General features: G+C 40.2%; 2 protein-coding genes across 2 annotated transcripts; one reads left to right on the top strand and one right to left on the bottom strand.

Annotated features, from left to right (window-relative positions):
• Positions 1-5,652: 5,652 nt before the first annotated feature.
• On the bottom strand, positions 5,653-6,947 carry MOCS3 (molybdenum cofactor synthesis 3). The gene is made up of 2 exons (XM_035344150.1): positions 6,927-6,947; positions 5,653-6,876 (listed from the first exon to the last, which is right to left on the bottom strand). The coding sequence occupies exons 1-2, from the start codon at positions 6,945-6,947 to the stop codon at positions 5,653-5,655; spliced, it is 1,245 nt and encodes a 414-aa protein (XP_035200041.1).
• Positions 6,948-6,955: 8 nt separating this feature from the next.
• Positions 6,956-17,679, top strand: DPM1 (dolichyl-phosphate mannosyltransferase subunit 1, catalytic). The gene is made up of 9 exons (XM_035344006.1): positions 6,956-7,269; positions 7,513-7,612; positions 9,140-9,173; positions 11,288-11,364; positions 11,466-11,491; positions 13,313-13,408; positions 14,908-14,976; positions 15,263-15,377; positions 17,390-17,679. The coding sequence occupies exons 1-9, from the start codon at positions 6,971-6,973 to the stop codon at positions 17,492-17,494; spliced, it is 921 nt and encodes a 306-aa protein (XP_035199897.1). The 5' UTR covers positions 6,956-6,970; the 3' UTR covers positions 17,495-17,679.
• The last annotated feature ends 1,294 nt before the right edge of the window (positions 17,680-18,973 follow it).

The following is an 18,973-nucleotide window of genomic DNA, read 5'->3' as shown; positions in this document are numbered from 1 at the left end:
CAAAATGTATGACGCTATCATGCCCACTAGAAATTCAAAGAAGCAGTACTTCCTCTGAGGAACACTAGTCTCAGGCCACAGCTATTGCTACTTTCAATTTTTGCCTCTCTTTCTTTTCTCTGTAACAAAGTAGCTTCCTTTTATTCAAGCCTGCCATTTGAAAACTACTCAGTTATTTCTGGCAGAACTCTTGGAATCAAACGAAGCAACCCAGATTGTTTTTATCAAGCTCCTTGTACCACTACAGGCTCCCCCTTTTTTGTTCAGTGTGGGTCCAAGTTTTGAAGTAACCTGCTCAGCGTGCAGTGACCGACCCTTCCCTCCAGCAAGGCAGGGTTCTGCAGGAGGAGAACTCAGACCAGGATAAGCTGTTCTGATCGTCTTGATCTTCCTCTTTATTTCCATCGAACACTTTGCAGCATTTGTGAGACTACTCACATAGCAATTATCTTTATAAGCAACCTCTGCAAACTTGGACCTGTTGGTTATGTTTTGGTTTCAGCGTGAAGTCACACACAGCTCCACTATTCTGAGGGCTTGGCACCACAACCCAGAGCATGCAGCTGGCGCACTTCAGTTTGCAATCACTGAACTGGATCCATGCTTCTGATGCCTGTAAAACAGGTAACATCCAGCACATTCATTGCGGAGAAATCACCTGCCAATAGACAGCAAATTTCCATATTACTCAACAAGTCACTGCAAACAATCTCCTCAAATTTAGCCAGTTTGCCCCAGCTGTGAGTCTCAACTACAGAATATGCTGTTCCTGTTTAAGCCTCTCCTGTTTTTCACCGAAAGACTTCAGAAAACTGCAGGCAAATTGCAGATTACTTTGGACCAGTAATCAGAAGATGAGCATCTTTTCATTAGCAGCACTTTCAAGAAACAAATCCACTGCCTACAGCAAAACCAAGTGAAGCTGAGGAATTGCCTTTTTAAGCTTTGTTTCAGCATATTTGTTTTACTAACCAGCAACGCTATTTAAGATCTTTGTCTCTACATGACAGCTGCAAGCTGTAAGGAGTTTTACAAAGTAATTGTTCTTTCTAAAACATACAAAAAAGGGTTTGTAAATGAAAAGATGACATTACATTATTCCTCTTTAGTTTCCTCCCTCAGATAGGAGCACTTCTCAGATGATCTCAGATAAATGTGACCCGTGTAGGTCAATCCATTTGCCTTCTCCCACATGAAACAGCTGCCACCTTTTATTAGTATTAGGTGATCACATGGGAATAAAAGGCAAAAGCTTTCAGCGTCATACAGAAAGGAATGCAGGGGCTGAACACACTCTTACTCTAGAAGAAAAAGCAAATCCTTGTTACATTCTGATCCACAGCTCTTCCAAGATATTTTTTCCATGACATGAGCAAGCACTAATGGAGGAGCTTCAGATGAAAATCTTGCAAGAACAGTAACACAGCACCCAGGAACTTCAACAGTCTTGCAATGCAGACTTCCTAAGAATGCCATTAGGACTAAACTTTCTATACATGAAACTGGTCAGCATGAACAGGGAAGCAGGAGTAAATGTAGGAACAACTGGCTATTACAGAGATAGAAATTACAGACGGCTGTTAGTTATCTTGCTGGATTTAAAAATGATTTTATAAGGTTTGATTTCAAGTAATATCTGACATCAAACATGTATCTTTAAATTGTAAGCTTTGCTTTTAAAAACCTGACATCTAACTCTTTATAAACTTTTGTCTGCATGAACAAAAATCTTTTCAAGAGTTACTAAAAAGTCACAGACGACAATGCCTAGTAAAAGGAAAAGCCTAATTGTCTTTGGAGAAATTAGTTGTTGCTGTTGGGGTGTGGGGGGGAAATCTTAACAGTGGATTCTTCTTCCCCTAGAGTGGTCTTGCTGCATTTTATTCAAATATACTGGAACATGTGCACTTTTTTTCCCCAGCCACTTTAAAGATCATCTTCTGATGTCTTACAAGCCACTACTGTTTTACAGACCACCAGCCGAGAACACTGCCCTGGACTACACAAACATTGGCTGAACCCAGCTGGCAATTTTAACAAAACATTACAGTACCCACTGTTCTCCGTTTTTTTTGTAATTCTGCTTCATGCTATTAAGTCAGATGCATGCATAAACTAAGCAACACGAATAAAGTTCACGCTGACACCGTAATGACTCAACTCCTAAAATACACAGCGATAAGCAAGCCTTTCATCTCTGGTGATAGAGTGACTCAGTTGCATGAACAACTCACCTAATTAATCAGGACATGATTTAAGTAATGTCATCTGTGATATGGTGATGGTCTACCGTAGGAAATACCAAATGCACCAATTTTTTCATTTCTGTTTTCAAACCAGCATCTTGATTTCAATGAAAATTACAATTATTTGAACTGATGCAAGTGCCACCACCTCACAAGACATCATCTGATTTATATCGAGGGACCAAGAGGTCTGGCAGATTCCACGCTGCTAGCATAATGCAGATGTTTAATCACAGATTTAATGGACTGCAAGCTTAAAAGATATCCCACACATGAAGCTGAAGATTATAAAGAGAAAAACTTTCAAAGTATTAAAATAAATCCTGAGTTAAAAGATGTTTATTGTTATAGAAGCTTTAAACAAATGAACATTTGTTTTTATCCCCTTGTTCTGTCACTTTTGTTACAGTGTTTATTAGAGCTACAAGAGGCAGAGCCAGTTGTTGATTTGCGATGAAGTTTCTGCAGAGGATGTAGGTTTGCTGTCAGTAGGTTCATGTACATTTGTACTGAACACACCTGTAGGCTTTTTTCTTTTTATTTTAGCTTTTAAACACTGAAGACAGACACAAAAAATATATATTCCCACCGCACTATGTGGGACACCAAGGCTCGCAATCCAGTTTTATTACCACAGGAGTGTTTCTGAGCTCCAGGCACAGACACACCAGACGGTCCTGTCCTGACGCATCAGGTCTGCAAGTTCAGTTCTTGTTTGCCAAAGAAATTCATTGGTCTTTTTTCAAATGAAGTGTACAACTTTGTATTGCTACAAATGCACCTCAGCTCTTACTAAGGTTGAACTGCATCTTTACAGACCAGGGAATGATTCGGTTTATTAACTTGCAGTGCCACCTAGCAAACACACTTACACTTTTGTTATACAGTTTCTACAAACGGCAGCTTGGGACTTTCATATTAAAAAAGAGAAAAAGATAAACTTGTGCGAGCAGTATTTCAAGCACCGAGTGCATAGTTCTATTTTGAACAGTTAAATTTTAACTCAAAATTATGCTCGCAAATAGCGTAAGAATATGCTAGGTGTTCATACACCTAAAAGTCCAGTCCATGAACTCTGAGAACTTGGTTTGGACATAGTCCCTTAGAGGTTTGTCTAACAATATTCTTAGTTTTCTTTTTATTTATACACTTCAGTTTTAGATCAGTACTGAATTTGTTGGAGTTTTCAGATGAGAGGCTCCTGCCACCAAAATAAGGCTTTTAGCTTATCAAGACACATCAATGCCTTGTATGAAATACTTTTTAGACTCCCCTGAAAGCTAGACCAGCTTGATTTACTCTGCTTTAAAATAACAACCGTATCCCAGGACAAAACAAGCTTAGATAGTCTGTGCCTGAACCATAAAGCTCTCCCACAGACCTACATGGAGATTCAAAGGCACCAGTTGTGAATGAACGCTACAACCACTCCCATTATCCTCAATATCCAACAGGAAGCTGTTTCCTGTTCAATTCCTGTGCCGAACTGTAGTAAGCCACTTTAAAATAAGAGAGGGTATGACCAAACAAGCAAAAAGCAGCCTCAAAACATTAAGACTGAGGGACAGAGAGAAGACTCTGCTGCCTAACCTTACCCCTCCTGGTACGGGATCTTCGACCAGCTACACTATAAGCTCCCTGAATAAAGCCGCGTCTTATCCACAATGTCAGCATGCATCCGTATTTAGGCAGTACTTTGGCAGCAATACGAAATGATCGTTTTATTGCTCCTCTTAGAACTTCTAAACATAGTTTTGCTATGATACTTCCTGGTGGAATGAGAAACCACTACATGTTTGGCAGAGATCAAGAAATGAAGTAAATCAGGTAAGTTAGGGTAAGGTTGGGTATTAGAGCCTCACTTGCCATGGCACTAAATACAGAAAAAAAAACCACAGCTCATGCATTTGAAGTCTCTTATCAGGATCCAGATTTTGTAACTGAACCAAGCCTCCACACCCTGCCTTAAAAGGTCTTCTGACTCTCACCCATCACAAAGCACTACGCTTACTTTCACTCATGGCCTTAAACGCTTTCCTTGTCCTTTAAGTTCAAAGATATGACTCCGTATTTATAAAATCATCCGTTTCCTTCAAGAGAAATTGTTAGCGCTAGAACCCACGGCATAGCATAGTAAAGTAGGTAGTGTGGGTGTTTTCCACCTTATTTTATTAAGATATACCTTTTGGACTACTGAATTATCAGTAGTATTTTTTTCGCTCTTGTATAATGCAAGGTTAGTCATGACGAGTGCTGTTTTCCTCCTTAGAAATTTCAGGAAACCCACATCTTTATTAATAGGATAATTACTATGGCATAACTTCACTTTTGCTGTACAAGCTGAAGAAAACACTTGTGGCCAGCCCACAGCTGAGGATGGCTGGCTTTTGAAGTTCTTAACAGGAATGTAAGACAACAAAGTACCTCCAATACACCTGAAACTCCCCAGTCACAGACTAACCTTCATGGCATTTAATATTCGAGTTACACAAAAACTGGTTTTACTCAAATACATCACTTACTCAATTTCTTAAGACTGTGGGCACTATCATCAAAATTACCAAAATCCAGAGAAACTGGGCTTGTAAAGATCAGGGTACGAAAGGAATTAAGTGGTCGATGATACAGGAACTACACGTAAACTACACTTGGTGGTGACATTCAAGCACATCTTCAAAAACCCTTTGGCTTTGGCTTTCCTACCTAAGCTAGTCAGGAGTCACCAAAGCTTAACAGCACCTCATAGAATTACTGCAGCATCCTAGGTCTGCCTTTGGCTCTAAAGAAAATCTGACAGCAGGTGTTAGTCCGGTTTTCTCTGTCACTTTGGTAGTGGCTCTACCCTGACTGTTACTTGCAGTGAGCACTTCTTTCCTAAATACATAACGCTGCTGCAACAAGCTGAAAGATGGTGACTGAAAGTCTCGTCAGCGCCAACTTTTTCTTGGCAATTCCCTATGATGGGCTTAACGGTGCTACTGACCAGCTAGAGATTAACAGTTACTGTTGGGTTGGTTGGTTTTTAAACCCACTACTTGTATTATTTCAATTTCTGTTGGCCAGTGAGGAGAATGAGTAAAAACTTTCAACACTAGACTCTTGTGCTAGGTCGTTCTCAAGGCTGTAATAATTAGAAGTAATTCTCGATTATCACTTACACAATTAAGCAGCCATTCCAAGATTTCTTGGTTGTTTTTTAATAGTGAAAATTATTTATTTCACATATTCCACATATTTCATATTTTTATATAAAAACAGACACCAACAAATATGTATTTAAAAAAATAACAGACATGGAAGATAGAAATACCGTGTTGTATCTCCACATGATATAGACACTGCACAGAGACATGTAAACCCCATGCATTTACTGTGAGTATCCTTTTTTTTTTGGCCATTTAGATTTCTAGTACTGAGGAAATGTTGGGTCAATTTTACTGGCCCAAGCCATGAGCCCCCCTTTAATATCCTTAGCTAATACAGGACCATATTCTTTGACAGGTAACTCCTGAATAATTCTTACGGCCTTCTGGGAGTCATTTCCTAATTTGCAAACAACATAAACAGGAAAAGATGTTTGGCCATTATTTCTCTGCTTTTCTTCACAAATTCGTTTTTCTAAGTATTCCAAATATTCTTCACTTTTTTCCTCTAATTTACTCAAAGGAATGTGGACAGCGTGTGCCAGGCGACAGATATCCACTTCTACCTGGGGACGAACATCTACCAATACATGAGGAACTTGCTCATCCAACAGTTTTTTGTATTCCTCTACAGATATCCTGTCTTTACTGGACAGCAGATGTAAAGTTCTACATTTGTCTGTTGCAGAAGAACCACAAAACGCCTCATAATCCTGAAGGCGAGTGACAGACGGGTTGTCCCCACAAACGGCACAGTCTGCTTTCTTTGGTCTTAACTTGATGTTGCGAAATTTCCCTTCCCGAGCATCAAACATCAGCATGAACTGATTGAAGGAGGAACCCATTCCCGAAGCTATCTTCAACACTTCCAAGGCCTGAATGCACCCCATGATGCCCGGCACGACACCCAGCACCCCCCCATCCGCACAGTTTGTCACCGTCTCTGGCGGAGGGGGCTTGGGGAAGAGACACCGGTAGCAGGGTCCCCCTTGGTAGTTGTACACAACTAGCTGCCCTTCCAGCCGGAGGGCACTGCCGGACACCAGGGGCTTCCCAGCCAGGACACAGGCATCGTTCACCAGGTACCTGGTGGGGACATTGTCGGAGCAGTCGGCCACCACATCGTACTGCCGCACCAGCTCCAGGGCGGTGCTCGCGCTCAGGGCGCCACAGTAGGGCACGTAATGTACCGTGGAATTGAGCAGCCGCAGGGTCGCCGCGGCAGACACGGCCTTGGGGAGCCCCCGGCGGGCCTCCCCGTGCAGCACCTGCCGGTGCAGGTTGCTGGTCTCCACCACGTCGTGATCCACCAGCCCCAGGCGGCCGATGCCGGCCGCGGCCAGATACTGCGCGAGGGGGCAGCCAAGCCCTCCGCAGCCCACCACGAGCACGGAGCAGCGGGCGAGGCGCAGCTGCCCCCGCACGCCCAGCTCGGGCAGCACCAGCTGCCGGCTGTACCGCAGGATGGCGGCGGCGCTCAGCGAGGCCTGGCCGGGCAGGGGAGGGAGCTCGGCGGGGAAAGCGGCGGCGCTAACACCAGCGGATCCCTCCTCGGCATCTCCGCCGCTCTCCCGTGCCAGGATGTCGGCCAGCCGCTCCCGCAGGCCCCGCAACTCCCGCTCCCGCCGCTCGATCTCGGCGCCCAGCCGCACCGCCTCCGCTCCGCCCGCCATGCCGGACAAAATGGCGGCCGGGGCTCGCTTCCGCTTCCGGCCGGTCGCTTCCGGCCGGCGCCGATTGGCCGGGCGGGCCGGCCGCGGGCAGCGCCGCGACATGGCGGCGGGGGGCGCCGGGCGGGTGTCGGTGCTGCTGCCCACGTACGAGGAGCGCCACAACCTGCCGCTCGTCGTCTGGCTGCTCGTGCGCACTTTCCAGGAGAGGTACGGGGGGCGCCGTGGGGCGTTCTGGTTGCTGCAGAGCGCTGTGGAACAAGGCACCTCGGCTTGAGGCGTAGCGCTCGGTCAGCCCGGGGAGCGCAGGCTGCCGGCCGCAGTAGGAACCGCCGCGGGGGCCTCTGCTGGGACGCGGGCCCCTGCTCCGCGCTGCCGTCGTGCCTTACGGGGCGGGGTAGGCGGAGAAAGCGGGCTTTCCCCTTGTACGCCTGAAAATAATTCTCGTTTCAGTGGAAACGACTTTGAAATTATCATCATCGATGATGGGAGCCCGGACGGCACGCAGGAAGTTGCTAAACAACTGGAAAAGATATATGGGTCGGATAAAATAGTGAGTTGTGTGCTTTGTTGGGTTTTCTTCTTTGTATTGGAAAGCACTTGGCATTTTTAAAGAACTCGAATAGAGTCCCTGGATCCTGCTCCTCCTTAAACAAGGATGTAAAGTTACTTGTTTTAAAAACAAGTTACCTGAGCTTTGCATACCACTTCAGTCCTGCAGCTGCTCCCCTGCATTATGAACTCACACACAGAATCATGAATTACTGCTTCCAAAGGTTCTCAGTACTTTATGCATTGCTGCGTGCTACTGAATAATGCTTGGTTGGTGCTTTGTGCCAACCCTTCACTGAGGGAAAAGGGAGGTTTGTTTATAGCTGTGTCTCATTTTCTGTGGCTGCAGGAATTGGAAAATTAAAAAATGGGAAGTTAGCTGGTTGTGGGATTACTTGTAACGTCTGGTTGCATTTCTCAATAAGCAGAGTACTTTGTTGTATTAATATAGAGCTATCAATTATATATAACCGGATGCTGTCATTTACTTATTCTTTGTGAGCCATTAAAGCCAGTTTTTTGGGGGGTTAAAAGCTTTATCACAGAAGAGTGTAAAAACTCAAAGTTGAGTTTGGCAGTTCTGTGCTGTAAGCAGTGTCAGACCCTTCCCCAGCTATTACTGTGTAACTGTAAAGTTTTTAAAAGTATTTGTTGTTGGGTTTTTGTTTGTTTGCTTTTTCCCCAAGCAAAATCAGTGTTCTGATCTGTCCTCAGGGGGTTTCATGCCAGTAATTTCATGGGGCTTCTTGCTTACTAAGTTATGCTCGCTGATTGTGGTATGTAGGTAACTCAAGAGGACAGCACGTTCTAGGGAGTAGACGAGGCATTGAAGTGATTTTGGTTTTTTTTTTTGGTAAACTTTGAGTATTAAAGAACTATTATTCAACTTTGACTATTAAAGAAAAAAATTGGGGGGGGAAGCAAAAATCAAAATAATGAATTATAAGAAGGACTAACAATTACTAGTTCCTGAATACCCTTGTTGTTCTCTGACTCGCATTACTTACAACTTCTCAGATAAGGTAACAAAATTAGCCAAGATCTAAAAGTCAGTATCCATGGGTTATACCCTGTATGCACAAGAAAATCTTACATTCAGTACTACAAGGAATATTAAATCATGCTGGGGAACTTGCTAAAATATTCACTGTTAGTGTTCTCCGGTCCCTAAATTAATGGTACTGCGGAGACCTTTGTTTAAATTCATACGTATGTATTTGATAATGGAATTTGAGGAAATCCTTTCAGAGATTGTACTTTTCATTATTTTTTTTTTACTGCAGAAATACAAGTGAAACTCAAGGTTTGCTTTTACATGTGACCTGATCAAACACCTGCTTAAAATAATGGTTTGTTTCTCTTACATTTTGTCAGATTAATTTATTCTGGTGTGTTAACTACATTTCTAAAAGTGAAAAGGAGCTTTTAAGGTGTTTTTATACTGAAAATACGGAATTTTAAGATGTCACTAAAAGTAATTTAGAACTGTTCCTCAATTAATTTATATGAATTTTAATATATCCTGCAGCTTTTAAGACCCAGAGAAAAGAAGTTGGGCCTTGGTAAGTCCTTATCAAGTCTGCTTTGTAGTTTAAATTTCTTAAAAAACTGTATCTTGTTTGATTCTAGCATACAAAGTTCCAGAAGAATCCAAGTAGTAAAGCCCAAATCTAGAAATACATGTTTTCAACAAGCTTGTCTAAGTGAACAAAGTTAAAAAGAATGCACATAAAAATCACAGTGTATTTATAGCAAGCTAACCACAACCTCAAACCTGAAGCCTGTGGTGACTGCTGTTCTGCACAACTGTGCTTTCCTGTTAGCGTGCACCTCTTCTCCTCCCACACAGCATTTGCTGATTACAGAATAAGGGACATAGACTGAGACAAGGAGTACCTGTTACAAGAGTAGCCGCCCTTTCTGTATGGAGCCTACTGATTCAGGGACAGTGGTGCTTTCTGTGGCATCTATCCATGTACAGGATGCTTCAAAAAGTGGGCCATGGCTTGTGCAGTCTCCGAGCCTGGGACGCTCCTGTCATGTTTGCACAGAGCTCTTCACTGTCAGCTCATTTCAGCGTAACTGTTCAGTTAGGTTTTATTATGGCTACAAATAAAAAATGCATATCTGACCCATGCCTAGCACTCAAACTACTAAGTCTTGTCTCACCTATTAATTAACATGTGAACCAAAGGCTTTGAAGTGCATTACAAGTTACTCATTGTGTTCCAGAAACCCTCACTATTCTGGGAGCCAGTCTTGTGCCGTTGAGCTAAATCATTAAAGTTTTAATGGAATGAAAATTTTGCAAGACTGCAATTTTGTAGATCTGATTTTGTATTTCACAGAAAGTCTAAGTCAAGCCTGTCTTTCTTTGTTTCAAAAAAAGCACCCTTAGGAGGTCATAAATGATATGAATGCTGGCAGTATTGAAGCCGTCCTAAAATAGAGTTGAGATGTTTCATTCTGCAAAGATTCATGTCTCAGATCCTTTTCCCTCTCCTCTTTTATAATAGGAATGGAAAAAATGATAAGATGCAGTATGTTTTTGGTTTATTGGCAAACAGTATCTGTCTTTCTATACATCTTGGCAACCATTTGGTAAAATGTTTCAGGTCTTGTGTACCGAGTACTGCAGCTACCAACTTTCTCCATTCCACTGACAAAACCAAAGTTCTCCTTCTTTAAAAGCTGAATTGACTGTCTAAATTCACCTTTATACTTTTTTTCTACTTCTCTCATTTATCTAAGAAACTCTAAGAAGTGTACGCATCTTAATTTTTCTGTTTTCTGCTATTTGATCCTTTGCCCTAATTTGACCGCTATTATAGAACAAGCTGATTGATTTAGATTTTTCATGTACCATATTAACCAGTCCTACACAGTACACGAACCTGTAACACTTCTGCTGTGTAACTTTGGAAATGACATGGGAAAGAAAGACAGGTTGTTCATTAACCAGGAGTTTAATTTCCTGTGACACTGCCTGCTAAGGACATCAGTTAAGAGTGTTTTGTTTTCAGTTTTATCTATTCCTTATGGAGTTAAGAGAATAATTTGGATTAATTAAGAGGTTTTAATCTCTGTTATGCTGCTGTACTGTTGCTGGAAGCAGCGCTAACTGTGAATGATCTGACTCAGATCAGAAATTGACATTGTTGAGGAAAGCTCTAATAGCAACATTTGCTCGTATCAGAGAGCTACATCAGTTCATACAGGATGAATACAGCACAAAATCTGTAAGGAAGGGAAAAAATCTTTTCAGGAATATAATTCATGGTGTCAAGGAGAATAAATCAAAATGTATATGCTACTAATAGCAAATCCTGAGTGTAGAACAGTTGTTTTTTTAAACTCTGTGATTTTTTTGTTGTATCCCATTTGCAGTTTTTTACAGCTCTTAAGTGCCTGTGGTGCTTCTGAATGTTATTTCAAATAGTGACCCATTTATCAAGTCGTTTCTCTATGCATATGTAGTGCAGTAGGGTTTGCCAAGATTTGTATTTCTAAAATCTAGTACTGAAATTATAGGTAGAGAGGAAACGGTTGGTGTTTGGCCACTGATATTCAATCCTTTTCTGGTAGAACTTACAGAGTTTAGAAAAAGTGAAGACTGGCTAGAAGATTGCATATGTTAAAATACTGAGGGAAATTACTTCTGTATTGTTTTCATCAGGCACTGCTTACATTCATGGAATGAAGTACGCCACTGGGGATTTTATTGTTATTATGGATGCTGACCTCTCTCACCATGTAAGCTGTATTTTATGTACTGTTTTTAATCTGTTGTAATTAAATATTCATTAATCCCCCCTTTCTTTTATCTTGTCTCATCTGTTTTCTTTCTATTTCAGCCAAAATTTATTCCAGAGTTTATCAGGTAGGTGCCAATTCTCGTATAAGTGAATGATTTCTAAACGTTTATTGTTTTGCGAGTGTCGATCTGCTCGAGGGTAGGAAGGCTCTGCAGGAGGATCTGGATAGGCTGCACCGATGGGCTGGGGTCAACTGCATGAAGTTTAACAAGGCCAAGTGCCGGGTCCTGCACCTGGGGCGTAATAATCCCAAGCAGAGCTACAGGCTGGGAGATGAGTGGTTGGAGAGCTGCCAGGCAGAGAAGGACCTGGGAGTGATAGTGGACAGTCGGCTGAATATGAGCCAGCAGTGTGCTCAGGTGGCCAAGAAGGCCAACGGCATCCTGGCTTGTATCAGAAATAGTGTGACCAGCAGGGCTAGGGAGGTGATCGTCCCCCTGTACTCGGCTCTGGTGAGGCCGTTCCTCGAGTACTGTGTTCAGTTTTGGGCCCCTTGCTACAAGAAGGACATCGAGGTGCTTGAGCGGGTCCAAAGAAGGGCGACGAAGCTGGTGAGGGGCCTGGAGAACAAGTCCTACGAGGAGCGGCTGAAGGAGCTGGGCTTATTCAGCCTGGAGAAGAGGAGGCTCAGGGGCGACCTTATCGCTCTCTACAGATACCTTAAAGGAGGCTGTAGAGAGGTGGGGGTTGGTCTGTTCTCCCACGTGCCTGGTGACAGGACGAGGGGGAATGGGCTAAAGTTGCGCCAGGGGAGTTTTAGGTCAGATGTTAGGAAGAGCTTCTTTACTGAAAGGGTTGTGAGGCATTGGAACAGGCTGCCCAGGGAGGTGGTGGAGTCACCATCCCTGGAAGTCTTCAAAAGACGTTTAGATGTAGAGCTTAGGGATATGGTTTAGTGGGGACTGTTAGTGTTAGGTTAGAGGTTGGACTCGATGATCTTGAGGTCTCTTCCAACCTAGAAATTCTGTGATTCTGTGATTCTGTGATTTGTAGTAAAATTGGAAAGCGTTAGATTATTGTATAGCTGTCTAACTAGTAAGAAAATTGTAAAGGCAAGAATTCAGACAAAAGTGATTGGACCTAGTTAGATTTGTTCCAAAATAGAACAGAAAAAATAATTAGCTCCAAACTGGAGCAAAGATCTCCAAGTTTAAACTAACAGAGACCATGTGTGGCTAAGTACTTCTCGTTCTTGTAATGGTTGTTCAGCCTTGAAAAGCATATATATACATATAATATATATACACACACACATAAGGAGACAATTAGGATTAGAATATAATATTTTTTATTTTTCTAATGATCCCATGTGTGTAGGGATGCTGATTGGAGGATCCATTCCTCACTTAACTGTGAAGTACTTCTCTCCTGTCTGCCTACCTCTTATCTGCCTATCTCTCTCTGTAAGATTTCAACTCGTGAGAAGCCATAAACAGGCATTACGATGGATGCTAAGGGTAGTTCTATAATTTTCAACTTTCTTACTAAGTAGTAAGAAAGAGGCCTACAACTTCTAGATAAGGTTTTGCATCAGTTAGGCATGCTATGGATAGTTCCAGACCCCTTTTTCCCCCTTACTATGTGTTTGTGTAATTTAAACGTTTAATTCAGCATTTGGTCCTATCTTTACTTTTATATGGGAGAGACTTGCTTTGAAAATAAAATACTCTGAGATTGTTCTTTACAAGAGATCAATTAAGCGTCTTTAAATGCACAATGCACCATGACCACCCTTACTATTGTTTTCCTGTCTTCCATACTTATTTGTTTAAAGGTTTGTAAAGTATAAAATTTGTATTAAAAGTGATCATTCTTATTTTGAAATTTATACTGACTTTATACCAATATTGTTCCTGTTTTTATCTTATGAAATCAATTGCTTATAGAAAGCAGAAAGAAGGCAATTTTGATATTGTGTCTGGGACAAGATATAAAGGAAATGGAGGAGTACATGGCTGGGATTTGAAAAGAAAGTTAATCAGGTTAGTATTTTTTTTAGATATTTACACATAAATTTGTTGTTTAGAAATAAAAAATTCCAAGTACAGAACTCCAACAATCAGTGTAAACTGAACCAAGTCTTTAGTCAGTTGTACTGGGTACTGCAAAATTATGTTAAATAATAGGAGTATGCACAATCTGTAGATTCTTCAATTAAAAATAACAAAGAACTGAATTATAGGACTAGGTTTGAGAAGTTGGTTGGTACAATGTAAAAATCTGCACAGCGTCAATTTGGGACACTTTCAGGTTTATCATCCAAAGAATGAGCTGAGACTGACACCTTCTCAAGTATGAAAGACGTGTTTAGTTAGCTTTAAGAGCTGCAATGGTCCTTTCCTTCAACAGTAAATGACTTGCTAAACCCCTCTGTTGACACTCTGATTTGCCAGAAGTTAAGAATTATCTGGCATGATCTATGTCAATAAATCATTACTTAGACTTTACTGGAAAAGGGTTACAGTGAGCACCAAGGAAAAGTTTCATCCCCAAAGAAGAGGAAAACTGTATAAAGGTCATATAAGCACATGGAGGCTGGCATCTCATCCTTATGGGGCTCACAGATTTTGAGCAGCTAGTCAACAAGTTTCTTCTGCATAACATCTTTTCTCTTCTACATGTTTTAAGAGAATAGGCATAACTTAATGCTTTTTTTTTTTTTTTTTTACTGTAAAGAACTTGGAGGTGAAGTGTTAACAGTCTGATCAGGAGATGGTATCACAGGGATGGTATTTGGATTTCTCACTGGTTTTAACTGCTAGAATAATTGCTTACTCTTTTGTGAATGTAAATACACTGTACACATTCCTCCCACCCGTCCCTGGAGGGAAGAAAAAAAAAGAAAACAAAGGAAGAAAAAAGAGTAATGGGTGTTACAGAGAAATCCTTTTGTATCAAACCCTACAATGTGAAGGAGTTGGACGTGTCATCTGTATGTAATATAGCCCTGAGCAACATAGTCATGAATGACTTTTCAGTCTTGCAACATTTTTTATCTGTGGAGCTTCTCCTTATTATACTATGAAAGCGGAATAAACCAAAACTGAATCTTGCTTTTCTAAATCCAAGTCTAGCATTCATCCAGGAAGCAATTTTATTCTTCTCTCTTAGTGAACGTTAGAGGAAAAATGTAATTTTGTCTGTTGTCAAATTTATTTCTTTTGTACTGTAACACAGTGTGTGGTTGTACTGACAATTCTGCTATAAACAGACTGTAAAACTAACTTCTAAAAATTATTTTTTCCTTCATAAAGTTCAATAATCTGTTAATCATTTACATTTGAAAAACAAAATGATAGGATTTGACTTAAGACAAACATTATTAATCAAATCTAACAGTGAAAACATATCAGGAATAAAATTGTTTCATAGTAAGCAATTAAAAGTTTCTTTTTTGATATTTGCTTATTTTCTAGAAACTCTGCTTGATCTTTCTGAATGATGTACTGGGTAATTTTGACATTTGTGTTTTCTTTCACAGTCGTGGAGCCAATTTTATAACTCAGGTTTTGCTGAGGCCGGGTGCATCAGATTTAACAGGGAGTTTCAGGTATGGGCCTGGTATGCAAGTCATAAAGTCTAATTGAAATTAAGAAACTGCTAAACAAGGAACTGGAGTAAGAACAGACCTTTACAGAGGATTATGACGTCTGTTTGAAAAGGGTGTAAGAAATAGCAGACCAGATTGGAAGATCTGTTGCTCCTATCACTTTGTTAATGATTTTTAAAACGGTGATGATATGAATGCGTGATTACAGTTAAGATTCCTACACGCAGTATGTTGATTTCTGAACTTCAGACTGTTTCAGTTTCATTTTCTCTGTAATCATTTACAGGTTATACAGAAAAGAAGTCTTACAGAAACTAATGGAAAAATGTGTTTCTAAAGGATATGTCTTCCAGATGGAAATGATTGTTCGGGCCAGACAGCTAGGATATACTATTGGAGAGGTATAGTAACAGTCCTGATAAGTATGTTATGCTTTCATTTAAATGTAGGTAAAGATTGCTGTACCAGTCAGTTTTGGGACATGGGCTCTCTCAGGGGTCAGTTATGCTAACCTCCACAATACATTTGTAACATTCCCGATCTTCCTTCCTCCTTTGGTTTCTGCCATGTGGGAAGCGTTCTAACATCTGAAGAGCTGCTTGATTATTCTGCTTCAGCACTGCTTTAAAGATATCTTTTAAGATATCCTTTGAGATATCTGTAACAAACTTGACAGTGTTCAGATTGCTAACGCAGACCTATACATAAGATTATTTGATTACTTGTGGTTTGTTTGTTTTTACACTGCTCCATTTATCATCTCTATATTGTAACTTCCTATGGCAGGATAATTTCCATTAAGTCCACTGATAAAATATTTCCTGTCTAATAGTTACAATTCGTAGACGGTTTATAATTTTCCCAATAATGATACTGACATTTCAGAAGGGTTGACACTTGCATGTCTAATTCCTAGTTTGCAGATGCTGCTTTGTAACCACAGAAGAATAGGAGTTTTCCATGCAGTTGTAAAACGTGTACAATCATGAGGGTTAAATGTTTCTTATGCAAAGTTAAAAATGAAGATTTCTAAGACCTGCTAGTCTAAAAGAAACAAAGGGGTGGTGAGATAACTGACACAAGCTACACACACCCCTGTTTCATTTTGCTGTGTTCCTGTACCAGAAGTGAAATGTACCATGGCACATGGCATTTCCTTCTGGAAATGCCTCCTTTAAGATTACCAGAGCTTCCCATGCAAGAAAGGCAAAGACAAGCAACAACACCGGTGGTTGATCCCTATAATGAAAGGGAAGACTGGGTACTTCTTGGTAGGTGAGAGATAAATGGTTCTTTCATCACTGGTCACAAAATACCACATCTGACATCCTGAGCTATGTCTTCAGTGACTTCTGGCCCTGCCCCTTAGATCAACTGTCCACAGGTGCCATGATGCTTACTGGGATTACCAAAAGGGGCCTTACTAAGAAAGCCAAAATCATTAAGTTTATCTGCATGCCTTGTTTGGTATCTGTTGTCTTTCCCTGGTTTCCCTTCTGCCATGGACTGATGTGCTTAGAATTTTGAAATTCTCAGTCCTGGCACAGCTGCAAGGGTGTGGTAACTTCTGTGTTCCACTTGCCAGATGATTTCTGGTTGAAACTGCCAGCAAACACTAAGCCAGTTTTTTAATGACTTTTGCAAATGCAATTCTTTATTTTAGCTGAAGTTTCTTGATTTCATACACAAACATAGATGGAAATTGTTGAATATTCTGTTACAGTATTGGCAAAATTACCTGTCATACGTCATTGTACGTGGTCAAATTACTGAAAAGGAGCGTGCTCCTCACGCTCTATGAGTAGTGAGTTAATCTGGATGGCATGATCACTTAAGGGAAACCAAATAACTTTTAAATGACTTTTTATATTGTAAATAACGTGTAAAACGGTCAAAGACCAACAAAGGTAGGTATTGCTTGTAAAAATATTTACTAACTGCCATACTCATCATCTTCTAGCCAGTGATGAGGATGAGCAGAATGCTGTTTCACAGGGGCCGGAGATGGTTGCTTTCCGGAGGCATTTTCTTGAAGTTACTTTATTTAGCTAACAAGGAAAGTGATGAAGGTTCACTTTGAGCCCCTGGACTTTTAGCGTACTTAGGCTTTTAAGTTTGTTCTAACTGCTGTATCGTCCAACTACTGAGTAACGTCTTTGGATCATCTATAAAGGTGATAAACCAAATAGTTTCATGCTACCCAGCTATGGGCCATCATTAAAGTCATTGGTAAGAAGAACTGAGATGAAGGAAGCCAGTCTGGTGCTTTCTGAATTCCCTCATATAAAAGTGCTGTAATTTGATGTCTGTGTTTTGCCTTTCTCTCTCTCTCTCTCTTTCTCTCTTTTTTCTTAACATAACTTCTGGTTATTTAGGTTTTGAACCTTAAAAATAGTTTTCCTTGTTTCAACAGGTTCCTATTTCATTTGTGGACCGTGTCTATGGAGAATCCAAACTGGGAGGCAATGAAATAGTCTCCTTCTTAAAGGGACTCTTGACCTTGTTTGCTACAACATGAGACTCTCTAAAAAAATTAATCTAGAATAAAAACATTTTCTGACTTCTGTGTGGCTTTTAGCATATGATAGCAGAAGCTTGATAATGTGCCTGGTGACCAGAAGACCCTCTATGATAACTGAACTGCACGTTAAACTAGTCAAAGTAAAGACTGATATCCTATGCCTTTTAAAAAAAATAATGAAGTCTAAGAAAGAACACAGAGCTAAATGGTATTATGCATTTAGAAATGAATCATTATTCAGCAGAAGTTAAAGATGATTTTGAAATAAAGATGAGCAAGTACCTTAAAAAATACTATTTTTTTTAATCTTCATTCTGTGTTTTGCAGATAGTATTTTAAATATATACTAGTTAGTTCCCTTTCTTTCCTTGCTGCAGATGTACATCTATGTTAGAGCAGATATAAAACATAAAGGTGTTCCTACAGAACTGATAATAACTTGTGTAGTTTAAGAGGAAGTAAGGATGAGTACAGTGTTTGTTCTTTCAGATTTGTTCTTTTTAAATTTGCCTCTAGGCCAGAAACATGGAATATTCTTGGGATAAGAAAGAGAATCACTTTGGGATAGTTTTGTGTGGTGTGTGCAGGTCCAGAAATAGATGATTTCTGTTTCCTATTTTCTTTAAAAAATAAACATTTTTAGAATCTAAACCAGGAGGAGAACATCTCATAAAACTTTAGGGTGATAGAAAACCCAATTGAATAGAAAACCTCAATGAAGACGTCTGAGAGATTTTTCTTACGTCAAGTAACAGTTTACAATGTAATATCTATACTTGTTCCAGATCCTGATTGGAAAAAAATACAAACAGTGTAATACTCTTGGCTGTTTTTTTTGTTTGTTTGTTTTCTGTCTCACTATTTGATCTAGTCAGAACTCAGAAATGCTGAAGAACTTGCAAACAAATATGCATTTTGGGGGAGGAGGAGCAAGCAGGAAGATGAAATTGTTCTGATAATGGCTTTGTATATGAGAAAAATACATCCTTGCATTTTTTCTGGAGGGGGGGAAGGGTAGTTCTATTAATATATGTATCAGAAAATGGTGGGAGAGGAGAAACAACACATACTGTAATGATTGTACTTATTTTGCTTGTATTTGCATTCCTCTAATACACTAAATGCAGTTGTTAATATTAAAAAGATGTAAAAAGTCTGTACATAAATAATAAATTAACATTTCAGATAGTTATTATCCCACTCAATGACAAAAAAAAAAAAAAAACTTCAAAATCCAAGCTTATTTTCTAGTGGATTGTTTCAATTAAAGATACTCTTTCGTTTTTTAGTGAAGTTGTACAGATTCTGCTATTTTTCCCCTTAGTACTCACAGCAAATGTTTTAAAATCATAAATGCTTTAAAATAATAAAAAAGGTAGCTGTAGGTTTTGAATCTACCTGTAACTGGATTACAGTGACTTAACTGTACATTTTGTGACATTTGCCTGTACTTTCCCGGCAATTATGTTCATCTTG

This window comes from Oxyura jamaicensis, chromosome 20 (assembly GCF_011077185.1).
Source record: "Oxyura jamaicensis isolate SHBP4307 breed ruddy duck chromosome 20, BPBGC_Ojam_1.0, whole genome shotgun sequence".
NCBI classification, from domain to species: domain Eukaryota; kingdom Metazoa; phylum Chordata; class Aves; order Anseriformes; family Anatidae; genus Oxyura; species Oxyura jamaicensis.
Note: the sequence above shows the minus strand (reverse complement) of the source record. Positions and strands in the feature narration are given on the sequence as shown.